The sequence below is a fragment of the Hyperolius riggenbachi genome, chromosome 2 (genome assembly GCF_040937935.1).
Source record: "Hyperolius riggenbachi isolate aHypRig1 chromosome 2, aHypRig1.pri, whole genome shotgun sequence".
Taxonomy (NCBI): domain Eukaryota; kingdom Metazoa; phylum Chordata; class Amphibia; order Anura; family Hyperoliidae; genus Hyperolius; species Hyperolius riggenbachi.
Genome location: NC_090647.1, coordinates 395683701 through 395704730, shown reverse-complemented (window position 1 = coordinate 395704730; position 21030 = coordinate 395683701). Strand labels below are relative to the sequence as shown.

Genomic DNA, 21030 nt, shown 5'->3' with positions numbered 1-21030 from the left:
TTATGTGCGTAAGTGCACATATGGTCACATATATGAGTGAATTCAAACATAAGAATTAATAACTCCATCCCTCTGATTGTAATTAATCACTTGAATAATACAAAACATCCCCTGCCCACATGATAAACAGCAGGTTAAATAGAGGGTAGAAATCCCTGCAAATATCCAATAATTAATCTGTTTATTTATCCAATCATCTATTTATTTAACCAATTATTTATTTATCTAATAATTCATATAACGCAATTAAATGATAACATCAATTAATACAAGTAGGCAACTTTTTACTACCATCTTGCTACTTGTAGTTGGTCCGTAAACAATGGTATACATTTTTTAGATTCAAATCAATTTACCGTACATACATTAACACTAATAATCTATACAGCAATGTGCATTTTTAAACAATTTATATAAATTTCATAAGCTTATGTATTTGTTATTCTGTATGTGATATAATGTAACCATTTATTATGTTTTTAAGTATTTTTAAGCACATTTATGTATTTATGTTTTTTATAATAACAACTTTTAATACTAGGTTTCACCCATCTAATCAATTTCCTAGCACATAAAGTGCGTTTATTAGATGGGCTATTTTTAGCCTATGAGTTCCTCTGTCCAGCGCCAACTAAACGCGCATCCAGTATAGCGTTTATGCGTACATCATTCAGCTTCTATCAATTAGCTATGTGCATACACCTATGCGCCTCTATAACTAAGTCCTCGCTTAGCCCCTACGTCACCTGAAGAAGGCGTGGAACACCGAAACCGGTAGTGACGTAGAGGCACACACGTGCGACGGGCACGCCCCCACATCTCCTCCACGCTACAGCGCGTCGCAGCGCAGATCCATCGCAGCAGCCGCTTGTCCTGGCCAGACAGCGGCAGAGGAGTTGATCATAGGGTGGCCTAGAAACACGCTGATCCAAAGACACCAATCTTGTAAGTGCAATTTGTACATTGCGTTTTAATCCATTAAAAGTTTAATGCACTATAGGAGCGCTTTTCGTTTTTTCTCTCTTTGCATGCTATCCACTGGTTCCACCCAGAAGAGAAGCTGCTCCATAGTGCACCAACGAAAGATTATCTGAAAACTCAGTCTTGTAGTTAGATAGATAGCGCTAGACAAAATCGTTTTACTCTTGACCTAAATCAACAGGCATCTTTAGAATACGTACTTATTAAACAACTGCTATTTGCTAGCCATCCAGGGATCCTTGCTCCTGTTAGGTATTATTCAGGCAAGCTTCTCAAATAAAGGCAGACATTTTTATCAGATCCAGACCAGTTGTTAAGGATCAGTCATGGCAGTTTTTTGTTGCTGTTTTCAGCATTTGTATTATTCTCTTCATTAATAAATATCAGTATTTGATCTTTTCTGTCTTTCAGCCAGTACCAATTGATGACAATTTCTGTGGTTTGGATATCAATCAACCATTAGGAGGACTGAACTTGGTGGAGGGTGTTACACTTTACTCAGAAAACAGAGACAGGATGACTTCTCTGGCCTCTTATGTTTACAATAACCAAAGTGTGGTCTTCGTGGGAACCAAAAGTGGCAGGATCAAGAAGGTAAAACATGTATTGCTGATGTGCGGGAAACACCCCCTTGATAGATTTTTCTAGGTGTACCAAATTCCATGTTAATATCTGTTTCTATGCATGCATATAGAAACCCTGAATCAAATAGACACGAGACCATATCTGTTGGATTCATAATTATAATTACTATTATTATTTTTTATTTATATAGCGCCAACATATTCCGCAGCGCTTTACAAAGCACAATAAGACGACAAGGGGAACATAGATACAACTAACAAATGTACAGCAGAGTTCCAAGCACCACAAATATTATTACAAAACAGTACACATTAGGAGGATGACCCTGCCCTTGCGAGCTTACACTCTAATGGGTACTGGGGGACACACTAGGTAAGGGAGTGGAGGATGGATGAGACAGTGACCCTTTGCCTCTGATTACAATGTGACAGTTAAGTAAATAAGGGGTATACAATGTTATAAGCTTGTCTGAAAAGGTGTGTTTTAAGAGTGCGTTTGAAGATGCCCAGGTTTGGAGCATGACGTACAGGCTGTGGAAGAGCGTTCCAGATAAGGGATGATGCTCGTGTAAAGTCCTGGATGCGAGCATGAGAGGAGGTGATCAGCTTAGAGGCCAGGAGAATTTCTTGGGAGGAGTGGAGGTTGCGGGAGGGACAATATCTTGAGATTAGTGAGGAGATGTATGGAGGAGACAACCCGTGGAGGGCTTTGTATGTTAGAGTCAGGTGTTTGAACTGGATCCTCTGGGTAGTGGGTAACCAGTGGAGAGAATGGCACAGTGGGGCTGCATCGGTAGAGCGTGTGGAAAGGTGAATGAGACGGGCCGCTGAATTTAGAAGGGATTGGAGAGGTGCTAGCCTGTTTTTTGGTAGACCACAGAGCAGGGTGTTGCAGTAGTCTAGGCGGGAGATGATTAAGGCATGAACAAGAATTTTGGGGGCCTCTTGTGTGAGGAAGGGACGGATACGGAATTTATTTTTGAGCTGGAAATAGCAGGTGGTGGTTAATGAGGCAATTTGAAGTTTAAAGGAGAGCTCTGAGTCAAGTATAACCTCCAAGCAGCGGGCCTTAGTGGTTGAGATTTTTGCGATGTTGTCTTCAGTTATGGTAGCAATTGGTGGGAGTGTAGATAGCGATGGTGGAAAAGTCACAATTTCCGTTTTAGTCATGTTGAGCGGGAGGACATGAATGAAGAAACGGCACACAGACAGTCGGGGACTCTAGATAGTAGTGATGACAGATCAGGAGCTGAGAGATAGATTTGGATGTCATCGGCATAGAGGTGATACTGGAAGCCAAAAGAGTTAATTAGCTGTCCCAGGCCACGAGTGTAGATTGAGAAAAGATGCCAGCCGTGAGCCAGCTTCAGGTAATGTATACCTGCGTCGGTCGTACGCCGCTAGTGATGCGCTTCTTACCCGCGGCGAACGACGGTAATTTTATACACGGCGCGTTCGACGGCGGAAGTCTGATAAGACCAGACTTGAGCAATCCGCTTGGCGGATCGCCCAAGTCCGGACTTATCAGCTGAACGACAGACTGTACACATGCCCGATTTGACGTCCAAACGTCGGGTCGTTTGCGCAAATAAGATTTGTGTGTGTGTACCTTAAGACTCTTGAGGAGGCCATTTCTTTGGCCATTCGTGTAGATAGACGCATTAGATATCGCCGTTATGGCGGTGCTCATTCTTCTACCACGCCTACTCCTCATTCTAATTGTGCTGTTACATCCTCTGGTGAGAAACTCAGAAGACGTCATGAGGGGTTGTGTATGTATTGTGGTGAAAAGGGACAGAACTGTTCAGCTAAGAAGAAGTCGGAAAACTTTCGCGCCTAGGTCAGTGTTCTCCCCAGAAATTTTTTTTAGCCGTGTGGCATGAAAAAGTAGCCGGGTGGGGTAAAATGGGCGTGGCCATGATGCGTGCTGGAAAATGGGTGGAACCATTACATGGGCATAGCCAACTGTAATGCAACAGTGTATAGTGGGTAAGTAGGTCAAGCTGGTGGCTAGTGAGGTGGGTGGGTAAGTAGGTGAGGCTAGTGGGGTGTAGGTCAGGCTGGTGGCTAGTGGGGTGGGTGGCTAAGTCGGTCAGGCTGGTGGCTAGTGGGGTGGGAGGGTTAGTAAGTCAGACTGGTGGCTAGTGGGGTGGGTAGGTAGGTCAGGCTAGTGGGGTGGGTAGGTAGGTCAGACTAGTGGGGTGGGTAGGTAGGTCAGACTAGTGGGGTGGGTAGGTAGGTCCCCCCCTCCCTCTCAGATAAAATGGCAGCAGATCTCTCCTCACATCGATCTTTGACTGTTTCCTGCTGAAGGTCTCCCCCAGCTTCAGTACCTGCTCCATGCTGCCAGACAGGGCACAGCCCTGCTCATCACTCGGATTACACCATCTGCCTCTGCCAGCCAGCGCCGCGCTGACAACCACTGCAGGCCGGGTCTATCTTGAAGCGGCATCCCATTGGTAGGTGGGCGGGACGGTTGCCCGTTGATTGGTGAGGGATGCTGACTCATCCTGCCCATCCAATCACATCAGTCTTAAAAGTGACCCCGCTGGATGCTGTGCAGCCGCCATTTTCTAAAAGATCGGCGCTCCAGGAGACATCCTTGCCGCTCAGTAAATACAAACGACTCAGGTGTGTGAGGGTCTCTAGTGTTAGACGCCGCCGCTCTCCCAGCATGCCTGCATCTCTGCCTAGCCAAACACAAAGCCTGGATACAGTTGTTGTATCGGCTGGTAGGAGACAAGGTGCTGACCTGCAAGGCAGGTGGGTGGCCTGCCCACCTAATTGGGCCTGGAGAGAACACTGTAGGTGTAGTTGGGGAATCTCACCTGGGTGAGCAGATGCTTCCCCTTAAAGTAAAAAAAAATATTACTGCCAGTAACTATTCTTTGGAATGGTCAGTCTAGTCCTGCTCAAGCCTTTGTGGACTCCGGGGCGGCGGGTAATTTTATTGATTCTGAATTTGCCGAAAGTTTAGGTATTCCTACCTTGCCTTTATTAAATACGCTTTATGTTACTGCCATTGACGATTCTCCTCTTCAGGGTGGCCAACCCATTGCCATTACTCCTGGAAATTTCTCTACAGATTGGAGTTTTGCATTTTGAAAAACTACAGTTCTTCACTCTCATAATGCCTTCTAGTCCCTTGATTTTAGGTCTTCGCTGTTTGCAGACTCACAATCCACTCATTGATTGGTGTTCGGGTCAACTTACCTATTGGTCTGCTCAGTGTTCTGAGAAGTGTTTAAAAATAATTCCACTACTCAATGTGGAGATCATGTGTGACAAATTACAGTGTCATTATAATTCCTTTGCTGATGTATTTTCTCCTCAATCTGCTGACAAATTGCCCCCGCCAGACCCTATGACTGTCCAGTTGATTTACTGCCAGGTACTATGCCTTCCCGGGGACATTTATATAACCTTTCTGGCCCTGAAAAACAGGCTATGAAAGAGTATATCAAAGAGAACCTAGACAAGGGTTTCATCCGACCATCCACTTCCCCAGCTGGGGCAGGGTTTTCTTTGTAGAAAAAAAAGATGGTGGATTATGTCCGTGCATAGATTACAGAAGCTTGAATAAGATTACTGTAAAAAACAGATATCTGTTACCTCTTATTGACGATCTGTTTTCTCAAGTATCTGGTGCAAGGATCTTCAGTAAATTGGACTTGAGGGGAGCATATATTTTGATCAGGATTCGACAGGGGGATAAGTGGAAGACGGCTTTTAACACCCAGGATGGACATTACGAGTATCTCGGAATGCCTTTTGGCCTATGTGATGCTCCAGCGTCTTTGAAGACTTTGTCAAGGATGTATTCAGGGATGTTTTGGGCAAATATGTTGTAGTTTATTTGGACAATATTCTGATTTATTCCAACTCATTATCAGAACATCGTGAACACGTGAAATGGGTACTTCAGCAGTTAAGAGAGAATTCCCTGTTTGCAAAACTAGAAAAATTTCTTTTTGAGGTCACTCAGGTACCATTTTTGGGTATATAATTTCTGACTTCGATCTGTCTATGGACGAGAAAAAAGTATCCGCAGTTTTGGATTGACCACAACCCAGAGATCTTAAAGCTTTGCAGCATTTTGTGGGATTCGCTAATTACTATCGTAAAGTTATCAGGAATTTTTCTACTTTGTTGGCACCTTTGACAGATCTGACCAAGAAAGGAGCTGATCCTTGCAATTGGCCATTGTCGGCCTGTGAAACCTTTGCCACACTGAAGGCAGCATTTTGTTCCGCTCCCATATTGACACATCCTGATGTGTCATTATCTTTCTGTGTGGAAGTTGAGGCAGTTCTTTCACAGTACTCGGGTAAGCCTGAACGGTTACATCCCTGTGCTTTCTTTCCTAAAAAGTTTTCACCAGCAGAACGTAATTATGATATAGGGAACAGGGAACTTCTAGCAGTCAAGATGGCATAAGAAGAATAAAGGCATTGGTTAGAGGGCGCTGAACATCCTGTCACTGTGTACACCAATCGTAAAAACCTAGAATATGTAGAAAAGGCAAAGAGACTCAATCCCAGACAGGCACGATGGGCATTGTTCTTCTCACGTTTCAATTTCACCATTACTTATTGTGAGAAAACGCGGAAAAGCCGCCGCGAGTACTCAGAGTAAGGCGGCTGATTCCGCGTTCAACATGGCAGCTTGCGCGCATGGGCCTGCATCCACTAGCCTGACGGAGCGCGTAGAAACCGCCGCATGCCCAGTGAGCAAGGCGGCGGATTCCGCATCCGACGCGGCGGTTTGCACGCATGGGCTTACCACTAGCAGTATGGCTGAACACGGGGAAACCGCCGCATGCTCTGACAGCGGTGCGGCTGGCCCCGCGTTCAAACCAACAGATGCATTACAACACATGTCTGGTGTGGCTGGGACTGATAGTCCACACAGGTTCAGAAGGACGCGCGCGCGCGCTGAGAGGCAGAGCCTTTATGGCAGTCAGAAAGGTGTCAGCTGATCTAGCCGATCAGCTGACAATTCTATCAGGTTTCATTGGTCCAGCACTTAGGGGAGGCACTGGAGAGCGCTGGTGTATATATACTGGGTGCTGGTCATTTCTCTGGTGTCTGGCGTTGCGATCACTACGTGGTAGCACTCAGACCTTGTCAGTATCTGTGATATTATCTGTGTTATTATCTAGACCAGTTCCTGGGTGTTGATGACCATGGACCTCACACCTCAGACTAGGAATTAGCTTTACCATCTAGTTATACTCAGACCAGTTCCAGGGTGTTGATGATCAAGGAGCTCACACCCAAGACTAGGCATTGTTGATTATTTGTTATGACCTTCTGCTTTCCTGACTACTCTTCTGATCTCTGATTAGGTACTTTGCTATATCTGATACTCTGTTGCCGAACTCTGCTTGTCTTAGAATTCCGCATCTGTCTCCTGTCTCTGTCCCTGATCTATCTGTCTGTTGCCGACCCGGCTTGCCCGACCTCGAGAGCTATCTCCTCAGTCAAGAGATAGCTCACAGACCTGGGGGTGACACCCTTCCTTGGTGTCACTCACACTCTGTCCTTCCTACTCCTAGCCTGACCCCTCCCTCGGCAGAGTCTCAGGCTTGCGGAAGGAACGTGTTACTGTGCAGTACGCCTTACTGATGGGCACCTGCTCCTCAGGTGCAGTCCTCAAAGTATTTCTGTTGCGCCAAACACTCTTATTACCCAGGTGTCCAGAGGTTAGAGATATATCTGATTATCGGTGATACTGCAGATCATCAATAATCGGGTATATATCTGTATTCTCGGTGATACTGCAGATCACCGGTAATCAGACCCTCTCTGTGTTACACCGATCGTTACAGACCGAAAAATGCAAATGGACGCACACACCGACCATCTGGGCGCACTTACCACTTCGGTGGATACCATCAACCTAGTGCTGGGTAATCACCTTGCGTTAATTGACGCTTTGTCCGGGTCTTTACAAACCCTCCAGATGGCTGTGGATGAAGTGCGATCTCCTCCTAGCACAGACATACGCATGCCTGTACCTGAAAAATTTTCTGGTCACAGATCTGATTTCCGAAATTTTAGGAGTAGAGTGTTATCATACTTTGAGTTGAGACCTAGATCTTCAGGAACTATGGCCCAAAGGGTCACATTTATTAAGACTTTGTTATCAGGCGATTCTCAGACCTGGGCGTACAGTCTACCCACTGGAGACTTAGCCCTAACCTCTGTAGATTAATTTTTTAAAGCCATGGCAATAATTTACAACGATCCAGACATTGCCTCCACTTCTGAGCGGAAGCTCAAGTTGTTACGTCAAGGCAAGAGTCCGGTCGAGGAGTATGCTGCTGAATTCAGAAGGTGGTCAGTATCAGCCAGGTGGGGCACCTTTGCCCTGTTAGATTGTTTATCAGGATTGTCAGATGAGGTCTCTGATCTTATGTTAAGTCAGCCTGAACCTAAGACCATTGAAGAGGCCATTTCATGGGCCATCAGGATCTATCGTAGGCTACGCTATCAGAGACAGACCCGGGGTAGAAACCATGTAAGGATGGTGTCCTACGCTGCGCCTCCTGTGACTCCACCTCCTCCCGTTTCACCTCCTCCCGAACCAATGCAGATTGGTCGGTCAAAGTTGTCTCAAGTGGAGCGGAGACGCAGGATTTCAGAGCAGTTATGTCTTTATTGTGCAGAGGGGGTCATAGAGTACAGAATTGCCCTAAGAAATCGGGAAACGCTACTGCCTAGGAGTAGTTGGGGGTAATACCCTAGGCGTACAACTTTTACCCCTAGATGATAAAAGGTTTCTTCTTCCTTGTACGATTACATGGGAAGATAAATCTGAAGTCACTGAGGCCTTCGTTGATTCGGGCTCAGCGGCTAATTTTATGGATTACGAATTTGCTAAGAAATTGGGTATTCCGCTCACCCCGGTAACACCACCTATCCAGGTTACGGCAGTGGATGATTCCCCCCTGCAACGTAACCGCCCTCTGTCTCAGATACCAGAGGTGGGAGTCACTATAGGAGTGCTGCATAGGGAGAAGTTGCTTTTTTTTGTGTTACACATGACAACCTCCACTATCATCCTTAGCATGCCTTGGTTACATCTTCACTCCCCACAGATTAATTGGGCCACTGGTCAGCTAACAAGCTGGTCAGCCCATTGCTTTCATCATTGTTTAGTGAGGGTAACCTTGGGTCAGACCAGGATTCATGTGGAGGGAGTACCGGAACAATGTTCAGAATTTTCAGATGTGTTTTGTCCCAAAGCTGCAAAGAAACTACCTCCACATCGCCCTTTCGATTGCCCCATCGATCTCCGATCTGGTTGTATGCCCCCTAGAGGTCATCTCTACAATTTGTCTGGGCCAGAAAAAGTGGCCATGCCAGAGTACATCTGTGAAAACTTAGCTAAGGGTTTCATTCGACCTTCCCGGTCGCCTGCCGGAGCAGGTTTCTTTTTTGTAAAGAAAAAAGACGGAGGCCTTCGGCCATGCATTGATTACCGGGGCCTGAATAAAATCACAGTAAAAAATCGCTATCCATTGCCTTTGATAGACGATTTATTCACTCAGGTCACCAATGCTAAGATTTTCTCGAAATTGGATTTGCGGGGTGCATACAAACCTGTGTGGATCAGAGAGGGCGATGAGTGGAAGACGGCCTTTAACACACCCGATGGGCATTACGAGTACCTGGTGATGCCCTTCGGGTTGTGTAACGTCCCGGCCGTCTTTCAGGAACTCATTAATGAAGTATTCAGGGAGGTGTTGGGTAAATTTGTTCTAGTATATCTGGATGATATACTAATCTTCTCAGATAACCTCTCTGAGCACAGGGCTCATGTCAAATTTGTGCTGCACAAGTTAAGACAGAACATGCTTTATGCTAAATTGGAGAAATGCATTTTTGAGGTAACATCTGTCACTTTTCCTGGGGTACATAATTTCCACCTCGGGCCTTTCTATGGATCCTGCCAAAGTCTCTGCTGTCCTGGAATGGCCTCAGCCAGTGGGACTAAAATCTCTCCAGAGATTTTTAGGATTCGCTAATTATTATAGAAGGTTCATAAAGGGGTACTCCACAGTCATAGCACCCCTCACCAGTCTTACAAAGAAAGGGGCAGATACCAACCACTGGTCACCCGAAGCTCTGGCTGCTTTCTCCACTTTGAAAGAATTGTTTTGCTCTGCACCCATTTTGAGACACGTCGACACCTCCTATCCCTTTATTGTGGAGGTGGACACCTCCGAGGTCGGGGTAGGGGCTGTGCTGTCTCAGCGTTCTGGGTTGCAGGGAAGATTACACCCGTGTGCCTATTTCTCTCGTAGGTTTTCACCAGCAGAGAAAAACTACGATATAGGCAACAGGGAGCTCCTAGCCATTAAATTGGCCTTCGAAGAATGGCGTCATTGGCTAGAAGGAGCAGAACATACAATTACCGTTTACACTGATCACAAAAATTTGGAATACATTGAGGGGGCTAAGAGATTGAGTCCCCGTCAGGCTCGGTGGTCACTGTTTTTCTCGAGATTCAGATTTGTAATTACGTACACTCCGGGTAGTAAAAACATTAAAGCGGATGCTTTGTCCAGATGCTTTGAGCCAGAGACAGCACAGCCCTCAGACCCAGAGACTATTATCCCACAGAGGGTAGTGTTGACAGCCACAGAGACCTGGAAAAACTGGATGGAGACTTTTGAGTCCCTTCCAGCAGGATGTCCCTGAAGGAAAGCCTGAAGGGGTGATGTTTGTACCACTGCCATTTCGTCTCCAGATATTGCAGATGTTCCACTCCCACAAAAATGCTGGACATCCTGGGGCCACCAGAACACAGGACCTTGTTGCTAGGTGTGCTTGGTGGCCTTCATTGGCAACTGACTGCAAGGAGTATGTTAGAGAGTGTGCAGTATGTGCAAAAAGCAAACTCTCCCGTCTGGCACCTGTGGGAACATTGCAGCCTTTGCCCACCCCGAGTGAACCATGGACCCATTTGTCCATGGATTTTGTGGGTGAGCTTCCGAGATCTGAGGGCATGTCGGTCATTTGGGTGGTAGTCGACCGTTTCAGTAAAATGGCCCATTTTGTGCCCCTGAAAGGACTCCCCTCGGCCCAGGAGTTGGCCGATCTTTTCATCATCCACGTTTTCCGGCTACATGGCATTCTGGAAAACGTTGTGTCAGATCGGGGAGTCCAATTTGTTTCTAAATTTTGGAGGGCATTTTGTCATCAAATGGGCATGGAACTGTCGTTTTCGTCAGGCTACCACCCACAGACCAATGGTCAGACTGAGAGAATTAATCAGTCATTGGAACAGTTTCTAAGGTGTTATGTTGCGGATGCACAAAATGATTGGGTCAAGTTCTTGCCGTTTGCAGAATTTGCGCACAATAATTTGAAAAGCTCTTCCTCTGGATTTTCTCCGTTTCAGGTGGTAACTGGAAAGTTGCCTGAGTTCTCCCCACTGCCAGTAGCTTCCACTCCGTTTCCAGCTTTGGAGGCTTGGCAAAAATCATTTAAGAACATCTGGGGGATCGTGAAAAATAATTTGGAGAAGGCTTTTCAAAGTCAGAAAGGTCAAGCTGACAAGAAACGCTCCTTAGAGTGGAAGTTCCGGCCAGGAGACTTGGTCTGGGTGTCCACACGTCATTTGACCCTGAAACAGCCCTCGCCCAAGTTAGGACCCAGATTTGTGGGCCCTTTTCCAGTGACCAGGAAGATCAACAATGTTACTTATGCCATTGATCTCCCTGCCAGCATGCGTGGTGTAAGATCTTTTCATGTGTCCCTGCTTAAGCCAGCAGTTCATGTAGGATCCACTCCTCTTCCTCCTGTGATGGTAGATGACCAACCTGAGTACGAAGTAGAAAAGATTTTAGACTCACGTGTTGTACAGAACTCAGTGCAGTATCTAGTTCACTGGAAAGGGTATGGTATTGAGGAGAGAACATGGGTACCTGAGTGTCGCATGCATGCGGATAAACTAAGAAGGGAGTTCCACGCTTTATATCCTGAGAAACCGGGTAGGAGCTGTCCGAAGTCCACTTCTCGGGGGGGGGGAGGGGGGTACTGTGAGAAAACGCGAAAAAGCCGCCGCGAGTACTCAGAGTAAGGCGGCTGATTCCGCGTTCAACATGGCAGCTTGCGCGCATAGGCCTGCATCCACTAGCCTGACGGAGCATGCCCAGTGAACAAGGCGGCGGATTCCGCGTCCGACACGGCCGTTTGCACGCATGGGCTTACCACTAGCAGTATGGCTGAACGCGGGGAAACCGCTGCATGCTCTTGACAGCGGTGCGGCTGGCCCCGCGTTCAAACCAACAGATGCATTACAACACATGTCTGGTGTGGCTGGGACTGATAGTCCACACAGGTTCAGAAGGACGCGCGCGCGCGCTGAGAGGCAGAGCCTTTATGGCAGTCAGAAGGGTGTCAGCTGATCTAGCCAATCAGCTGACAATTCTATCAGGTTTCATTGGTCCAGCACTTAGGGGAGGCGCTGGAGAGCGCTGGTGTATATATATACTGGGTGCTGGTCATTTCTCTGGTGTCTGGCGTTGCGATCACTACGTGGTAGCACTCAGACCTTGTCAGTATCTGTGATATTATCTGTGTTATTATCTAGACCAGTTCCTGGATGTTGATGATCAAGGACCTCACACCTCAGTCTAGGGAAAACTGTATATTATCTGTGTTATTATTTAGACCAGTTCCTAGGTGTTGATGACCAGGGACCTCACACCTCAGACTAGGAATTAGCTTTACCATCTAGTTATACTCAGACCAGTTCCAGGGTGTTGATGATCAAGGAGCTCACACCCAAGACTAGGCATTGTTGATTATTTGTTATGACCTTCTGCTTTCCTGACTACTCTTCTGATCTCTGATTAGGTACTTCGCTATATCTGATACTCTGTTGCCGAACTCTGCTTGTCTTAGGATTCCGCATCTGTCTCCTGTCTCTGTCCCTGATCTGTCTGTCTGTTGCCGACCCGGCTTGCCCGACCTCGAGAGCTATCTCCTCAGTCAAGAGATAGCTCACAGACCTGGGGGTGACACCCTTCCTTGGTGTCACTCACACTCTGTCACTCACACTCTGTCCTTCCTACTCCTAGCCTGACCCCTCCCTCTGGAGAGTCTCAGGCTTGCGGAAGGAACGTGTTACTGTGCAGTACTCCTTACTGCTGGGCACCTGCTCCTCAGGTGCAGTCCTCAAAGTATTTCTGTTGCACCAAACAGTCTTATTACCCAGGTGTCCAGAGGTTAGAGATATATCTGATTATCGGTGATACTGCAGATCATCAATAATCGGGTATATATCTGTATTCTCAGTGATACTGCAGATCACCGGTAATCAGACCCTCTCTGTGTTACACAGATCGTTACACTTATAAACCGGTAAGTAAAAATGTGAAGGCCGATGCTTTGTCCAGATGTTTTGATTCTGAGGTTTCACAACCTAAGGTTCCTGTGTCCATAATACCTAGACACTGTGTGGTCGCCACCACAGACACCCAGGAAATCTCTGACTTGTCTGAATTATTGTCTTCTTTTCAGGAAAACTGTCCACCTGGAAAACCTTTGAATGTATACTATGTACCGATTCACCTTCGTCTACAGGTACTTCAACAATTTCATGACACCAAACTGGCAGGACATCCGGGTGAGACCAAAACCTTGGATTTACTAACACGTCATGTTTAGTGGCCAACTGTAAAAAAAGACTGTAAGGTTTTTGTTGAGGCATGCAGCATCTGTGCCAGAAGTAAAGTCTCTAGGAATGCTCCTAGAGGGAGTCTGATGCCTTTGCCCATTCCTCAGGCTCCTTGGACTCATATTTCTATGAATTTTGTGGTGGATTTGCCTTCTTCCGGTGGGAAAAGTGTTAATTGGGTGATCGTGGACAGGTTCAGTAAGATGGCTCATTTTGTTCCTCTGTGTAAATTGCCTCTGCCAAGGAACAAGCTTTTCCCGTTCGTTTGTTTTTCGTTTGCATGGTATTCCGGAGAACATTGTGTCTGATAGGGGAGTTCAGTTTGTCTCCCAATTCTGGCGGTCATTTTGTTCTCGTTTGGCGACCTCCTTGTCATTTTCATCAGGTTTTCATCCCGAGACCAACGTTCAGACAGAAAGAACCAATCAATCCCTGGAGCAGTATCTCAGGTGTTTTGTGTCTGATTGTCAGGAGACCTGGCTTCAATTTGTGATATTTGCTGAATTTGCGTTCAATAATCTTTCTAGCTCTTCCACCAAACTGTCACCATTTCAAGTGGTTACCGGTCGGAGTCCTAAATTTACCTCATTTTCCAGTTCACATTCCTCTCACCCAGTCTTGGAAGAATGGATTTCTCACATGCAGACAGTCTGGGCTCAGGTCAGAGAAAACTTGGAAAAATCGGTCGCTCAGCAAAAAATTCATGCTGATCTTCATCGGTCTCCTGAGTACAAGTTTACACCTGGGGATCTGGTCTGGGTATCTACCCGCAACATTCCTCTTCGGCAGCCATCCGTCAAGCTGAGTCCCAAATACATTGGTCCTTATCCTATTGCTGAAAAACTTAATGATGTTGTATATTGGGTGACTTTGCCTCACTCTATGAGGGGAGTAAGGTCTTTTCATGTATCTTTGTTATAACCGGCAGCCAATGTTTCATCTTCTGATCCACCTCCACCAACTGAGGTGGATGGGGAACCTGAGTATGAAATAGAAAGAATTCTGAATTATCTGAAATTTTGCAACTCTCTGCAATACCTAGTGGATTGGAAGGGTCATGCTCCAGAGGAGAGGAGTTGGGTTACTGCACGGCAAGTTCATGCCGATAAATTAATTCAAGAATTTCATTTTCATCATCCTGATAAGCCAGGCAGGGTGTGTCCGGGGGCCACACCTCGAGCGGGGGTAATGTCACAAACCTATCTGATGCTCCTACCGACGGCTCCTCTAGCGTTTCCGGGCAGCGGCGGAAGCCGCTTACTTCATCCTCCTCTGGCGGCATCCCCGGCTCCCCTGTGGGTGTGAGTCAGCGTGGCGATTCCAGCCGCGTCTCTGGGCGGGCACGCGCAGTTCAGACCACCTTTTATAGGCTAAGAAGGCGGATGTGAGGTGTATCAGCTGACGTAGGGATCAGCTGACACTGACTCCTGCAGGAGCATTGCTGATTGGCTGGAGGTTCCGGGGGCGTGGCTTTGCATTTTACCTCGGTACTTAAGTCCTGACTTGTCAGTTGTCCAGTGTCCGTTATAGCTATCAGTTCACTGAGCACTGGACCTTGCCTTATTGCTGTGCCTAGTCAAGCTAGTTTTTTCAGAGCTATATACAGTGGGTTTCAAAAGTATTTGGCCCCCTTGAAGTTTTCCACATTACTGCCACAAACGTGCATCAATTTTTTTGGAATTCCACGTGAAAGACCAATACAAAGTGGTGTACACGTGAGAAGTGGATCCAAAATCATACATGATTCCAAACATTTTTTACAAATAAATAACTGCAAAGTGGGGTGTGCATAAGTATTCGGCCCCCTGAGTCAATACTTTGTAGAACCACCTTTTGCTGCAATTACAGCTACCAGTCTTTTAGGGTATGTCTCTGCCAGCTTTGTACATCTAGAGACTGAAATCCTTGCCCATTGTTCTTTGCAAAACAGCTCTAGCTCAGTCAGATTGGATGGACAGCGTTTGTGAACAGCAGTTTTCAGATCTTGCCACAGATTCTCGATTGGATCTAGATCTGGACTTTGACTGGGCCATTCTAACACATACAGTGGGTTGCAAAAGTATTCGGCCCCCTTGAAGTTTTCCACATTTTGTCATATTACTGCCACAAACCTGAATCAATTTTATTGGAATTCCACATGAAAGACTAACACAAAGTGGTACACACGTGAGAAGTGGAACGAAAATCATACATGATTCCAAACATTTTTTTACAAATAAATAACTGCAAAGTGGTGTGTGTATAATTATTCGGCCCCCTTTGATCTGAGTGCAGTCAGTTGCTTGTAGACATTGCCTGATGAGTGCTAATGACTAAATAGAGTGCACCTGTGTGTAATCTAATGTCAGTACAAATACAGCTGCTCTGTGAGGGCCTCAGAGGTTGTCTAAGAGAATATTGGGAGCAATAACACCGTGAAGTCCAAAGAACACACAAGACAGGTCAGGGATAAAGTTATTGAGAAATTTAAAGCAGGCTTAGGCTACAAAAAGATTTTCAAAGCCTTGAACATCCCACGGAGCACTGTTCAAGTGATCATTCAGAAATGGAAGGAGTATGGCACAACTGTAAACCTACCAAGACAAGGCCATCCACCTAAACTCACAGGCCGAACAAGGAGAGCGCTGATCAGAAATGCAGTCAAGAGGCCCATGATGACTCTGGACGAGCTGCAGAGATCTACAGCTCAGGTAGGAGACTCTGTCCATAGGACAACTATTAGTCATGCACTGTACAAAGTTGGCCTTTATGGAAGAGTGGCAAGAAGAAAGGCATTGTTAACAGAAAGCATAAGAAGTCCCGTTTGCAGTTTGCCACAAGCCATGTGGGGGCACAGCAACCACGTGGAAGAAAATGCTCTGGTCAGATGAGACCAAAATGGAACTTTTTGGCCAAAATGCAAAACGCTATGTGTGTCAGAAAACTAACACTGCACATCACTCTGAACACACCATCCCCACTGTCAAATATGGTGGTGGCAGCATCATGCTCGGGGGGTGCATCTCTTCAGCAGGGACAGTGAAGCTGGTCAGAGTTGATGGGAAGATGGATGGAGCCAAATACAGGGCAATCTTGGAAGAAAACCTCTTGGAAACTGCAAAAGACTTGAGACTGGGGCGGAGGTTCACCTTCCAGCAGGACAATGACCCTAAACATAAAGCCAGGGCAACAATGGAATGGTTTAAAACAAAACATATCTATGTGTTAGAATGGCCCTGTCAAAGTCCAGATCTAAATCCAATCGAGAATCTGTGGCAAGATCTGAAAACTGCTGTTCACAAACTCTGTCCATCTAATCTGACTGAGCTGGAGCTGTTTTGCAAAGAAGAATAGGCAAGGATTTCAGTCTCTAGATGTACAAAGCTGGTAGAGACATACCCTAAAAAACTGGCAGCTGTAATTGCAGCAAAAGGTGGTTCTACAAAGTATTGACTCAGGGGGCTGAATACTTATGCACACCCCACTTTGCAGTTATTTATTTGTAAAAAATGTTTTGAATGATGTAGGATTTTCGATCCACTTCTTACATGTACACCACTTTGTATTGGTCTTTCACGTGGAATTTCAATAAAATTGATGCATGTTTGTGGCAGTAATGTGACAAAATGTGGAAAACTTCAAGGGGGCCGAATACTTTTGCAACCCACTGTAGATATGTTTTGTTTTAAACCATTCCATTGTTGCCCTGGCTTTATGTTTAGGGTCGTTGTCCTGCTGGAAGGTGAACCTCGCCCCAGTCTCAAGTCTTTTGCAGTCTCCAAGAGGTTTTCTTCCAAGTTTGCCCTGTATTTGGCTCCATCCATCTTCCCTTCAACTCTGACCAGCTTCCCTGTCCCTGCTGAAGAGATGCACCCCCCGAGCATGATGCTGCCACCATCATATTTGACAGTGGTGGGTTCAGAGTGATGTGCAGTGTTAGTTTTCCGCCACACATAGCGTTTTGCATTTTGGCCAAAAAGTTCAATTTTGGTCTCATCTGACCAGAGCACCTTCTACCACATGGTTGCTGTGTCCCCTACACGGCTTGTGGCAAACTGCAAACGGGACTTCTTATGTTTTCTGTTAACAATGCCTTTCTTCTTGCCACTCTTCCATAAAGGCCAACTTTGTACAGTGCATGACTAATAGTTGTCCTATGGACAGAGTCTCCCACCTGAGCTGTAGATCTCTGCAGCTCGTCCAGAGTCACCATGGGCCTCTTGACTGCATTTCTGATCAGCGCTCTACTTGTTCGGCCTGTGAGTTTAGGTGGACGGCCTTGTCTTGGTAGGTTTACAGTTGTGCCATACTCCTTCCATTTCTGAATGATAGCTTGAACAGTGCTCCGTGGGATGTTCAAGGCTTTGGAAATCTTTTTTTGTAGCCTAAGCCTGCTTTAAATTTCTCAATAACTTGATCCCTGACCTGTCTTGTGTGTTCTTTGGACTTCACGGTGTTGTTGCTCCCAATATTCTCTTAGACAACCTCTGAGGCCCTCACAGAGCAGCTGTATTTGTACTGACATTAGATTACACACAGGTGCACTCTATTTAGTCATTAGCACTCATCAGGCAATGTCTATAGGCAACTGACTGCACTCAGATCAAAGGAGGCCGAATAATTATGCACACACCATTTTGTAGTTATCTATTTGTAAAAAATGTTTGGAATCATGTATGATTTTCGTTCCACTTCTCATGTGTACACCACTTTGTGTTGGTCTTTCATGTGGAATTCCAATAAAATTGATTCATGTTTGTGGCAGTAATATGACAAAATGTGGAAAACTTCAAGGGGCTGAATACTTTTGCAACCTATGTGTATGGCCTTTGGCTATCGCCGACTTCTCGATATATGTATATGTTTACACTAAGTATCTAGTACCCAGGCAATACAAATATATTGAGAGATATGAACAGTGACTATTTGGGGGTTTTATCAATATCAATCTTTGACTAATTAATAGACTGCAAGGTAAAAAAAAATTATTCAATACCTAGCAATACTATCTCTATGACAGCTCCCTCCTCTGGATCACATTCTTTACCAAAGCTATCCATAAAATTTCACTTCAGGATAATTCATTTCTAATACATGATCTGTATAGCAACTGTTAATTCCAGCACTCGCCTGTCACCCCTCCTCTCACTCACTGTCCTTCCCTTTGATGTGATGTCATAGATTCACAAGTGCTACTTTACCCCTGATAGCTCTAAGAGCCCCTTCAGAGGCAGAGATTCCCCCTTGTCTTCCTGTAAGTAGGTATGTGAATAGCGGGTCAACTCCTCGGCGGAACCAACCGTTCCCATATCTATGTCATTCACTCTGTCCCTAACTTGTTCTGGGTAAGAGGGGTGAGTAGGTGCTGACTGTAGAATATTTACTTTTGATTAAACATCTTTGTCTTTGAGCCATTATGACTATTTTTGGGCAATGGGCTTTCCTTTTTCTGGAGTCAGCAAAACCGGCCCTCAGGTCCTCCAAGGTCTGGTCTAGTGAGGCCAAGCTCCAACTTCAAGCCTGTTTTGACTGTACGGACTGGCAGGCTCTGGAGGCACCCAACCTGGATGAGTGGGTGGAGAACGTTACATCGTATATATCAGCTTTTGTGAGGACTCCTGTGTACCCATCAAAACCTATAAAGTCTTTCCGAACAACAAGCCGTGGTTCTCCAACAAACTACGGCAACTTCGGAAGCGCAAGGAAGCTGCACATAAATCAGGCAACCTTGAGGAATACAGTAGGGCGAGGAACGACCTTAATCGTGAATTGAGGGTTGCCAAACGTGAGTTCGCTGAGAGGATGGAACAAAACCTCTATTCAAAAGACTCACGAGCCGTATGGAAAGGCCTTAAAGCTGCTACCAATTACAAGTCTCCCCCCCCCCCCCCCCCCCGACACGCTCCACATAGCATCAATCTTGCTGAAGAGCTCAGTAAATTCTACTGCAGGTTCGAGCGCCAGGATTCGCCTGCGGCGGACCTGCCACTGCCCACTTCCCCTCCGGCACATGCTGACCTCACCTCGAGTCTAAGCTCACCCCCCATGGCTGTGAGAGAATCCGCCGTCACACATCACCTGTCAACTATGAACTCCAGGAAAGCCTCTGACCCGGACGGAGTGTCCCCTGCCTGCTTGAAGTCATGTTCTAGGCAACTTGCCCCTATTCTCACCACCATGTTCAACAAGTCACTTCAGATGGGCAAGATTCCTGCCTGCTTTAAGAGGTCCACCATCATTCCAGTCCCCAAAAAGCAGGGCGTCACTGACCTCAATAACTTCAGGCCTGTAGCACTAACATCCGTTATCATGAAGACCCTCGAAAGGGTTGTCCTGTCCTTTCTGAAGTCCTACACTACGCCCCTCCTAGACCTATTCCAATTTGCATACAGGGAAAACAGGTCCACCGATGACGCCATCAATATCTGCCTGGAGCTCATCAGCAACCACCTGGACAGGCCAGACTCGTATGCCAGAGTCCTCCTCCTGGACTTTAGTTCGGCATTTAACACCATCTGTTCACGCAGACTTCAGGAGGGTCTAGCTGCACTCGGTGTCCATTCCAGCCTTCGCCTTTGGATCACGGACTTCCTGTCCCACAGGTCACAATCTGTCAAGCTGGGCGACATTTCCTCCCAACCACGGACCACGAACATGGGAGCTCCACAAGGCTGCGTCATGTCTCCAATGCTGTTCTCCCTCTACACCAATAACTGCAGATCCACAGCGGACTCTGTCAAGGTTATCAAATTTGCAGATGACACCACTATTGTTGGCCTTATCACCAAGAATGACGAGAGTGCCTATCGTCAGCAGGTAGACAGTATCTGTCCCTGGTGCAGAGAGAACAGGTTGGTGCTTAACACAGCAAAAACTGTGGAGATGATTACCGACTTCAGGAAGCATGCCCCTTCTCCAACACCAATCCACATTGACGGAACTGAAGTGGCGATAGTTTCCTGCGTCTGCCTCCTGGGAACCACCATCTCAAACGACCTGAGATGGAAGGCTAACACCAGCTCCACCGTGGCAAAGGCGACATTTCCTCCCAACCACGGACCACGAACATGGGGGCTCCACAAGGCTGCGTCATGTCTCCAATGCTGTTCTCCCTCTACACCAACAACTGCATATCCACAGCGGACTCTGTCAAGGTTATCAAATTTGCAGATGACACCACTATTGTTGGCCTTATCACCAAGAACGACGAGAGTGCCTATCGTCAGCAGGTAGACAGTATCTGTCCCTGGTGCAGAGAGAACAGGTTGGTCCTTAACGCAGCAAAAACTGTGGAGATGATTATCAACTTCAGGAAGCATGCCCCTTCTCCACCACCAGTCCACATTGACGGAACTGAAGTGGCGATAGTTTCCTGCGTCTGCCTCCTGGGAACCACCATCTCAAACAACCTGAGATGGAAGGCTAACACCAGCTCCACCGTGGCAAAGGCCCAGAAAAGACTCTTCTTCCTCCTTCAGCTGAAAAAGTTTGGCATGCCCCATCAGGTCCTCACAAGATTCTACTCTGCCACCACAGAATCTATACTCTGCTCTTCCATCCTGGTCTGGCACGCTGGTTCCTCCGTCAGCGACAGACAAAAACTCCAGACGGCCATTAGATCAGCAGAGAGAATCATCGGGAAACCCCTCCCTCCACTTGATTTACTCTACAACTCGAGACTACACACTAGGGCGCTGAAGATAGCCATGGACCCCTCACATCCGGGCCACTGCTACTTCAGTCGCCTGCGTTGAGGGCGAAGATTCCGGGTCATCCCCACCAGGACCACGAG

The 21030-nt window shown here is 46.5% G+C and overlaps 1 protein-coding gene across 14 annotated transcripts in view; it reads left to right on the top strand.

Moving 5' to 3' along the window:
- Positions 1 to 21030, top strand: part of PLXNA2 (plexin A2) — a 3799727-nt gene that overhangs the window by 332006 nt on the left and 3446691 nt on the right. For 13 of the 14 annotated variants that reach the window (XM_068269767.1, XM_068269774.1, XM_068269772.1 and 10 more), the window contains exon 3: positions 1393 to 1575. The exons of the other annotated variant lie outside the window; for it this stretch is intronic. In XM_068269767.1, coding sequence (XP_068125868.1) covers positions 1393 to 1575 — 183 coding nt within the window. The remainder of the gene's footprint in view (positions 1 to 1392; positions 1576 to 21030) is intronic. 14 annotated transcript variants of the gene reach the window in all.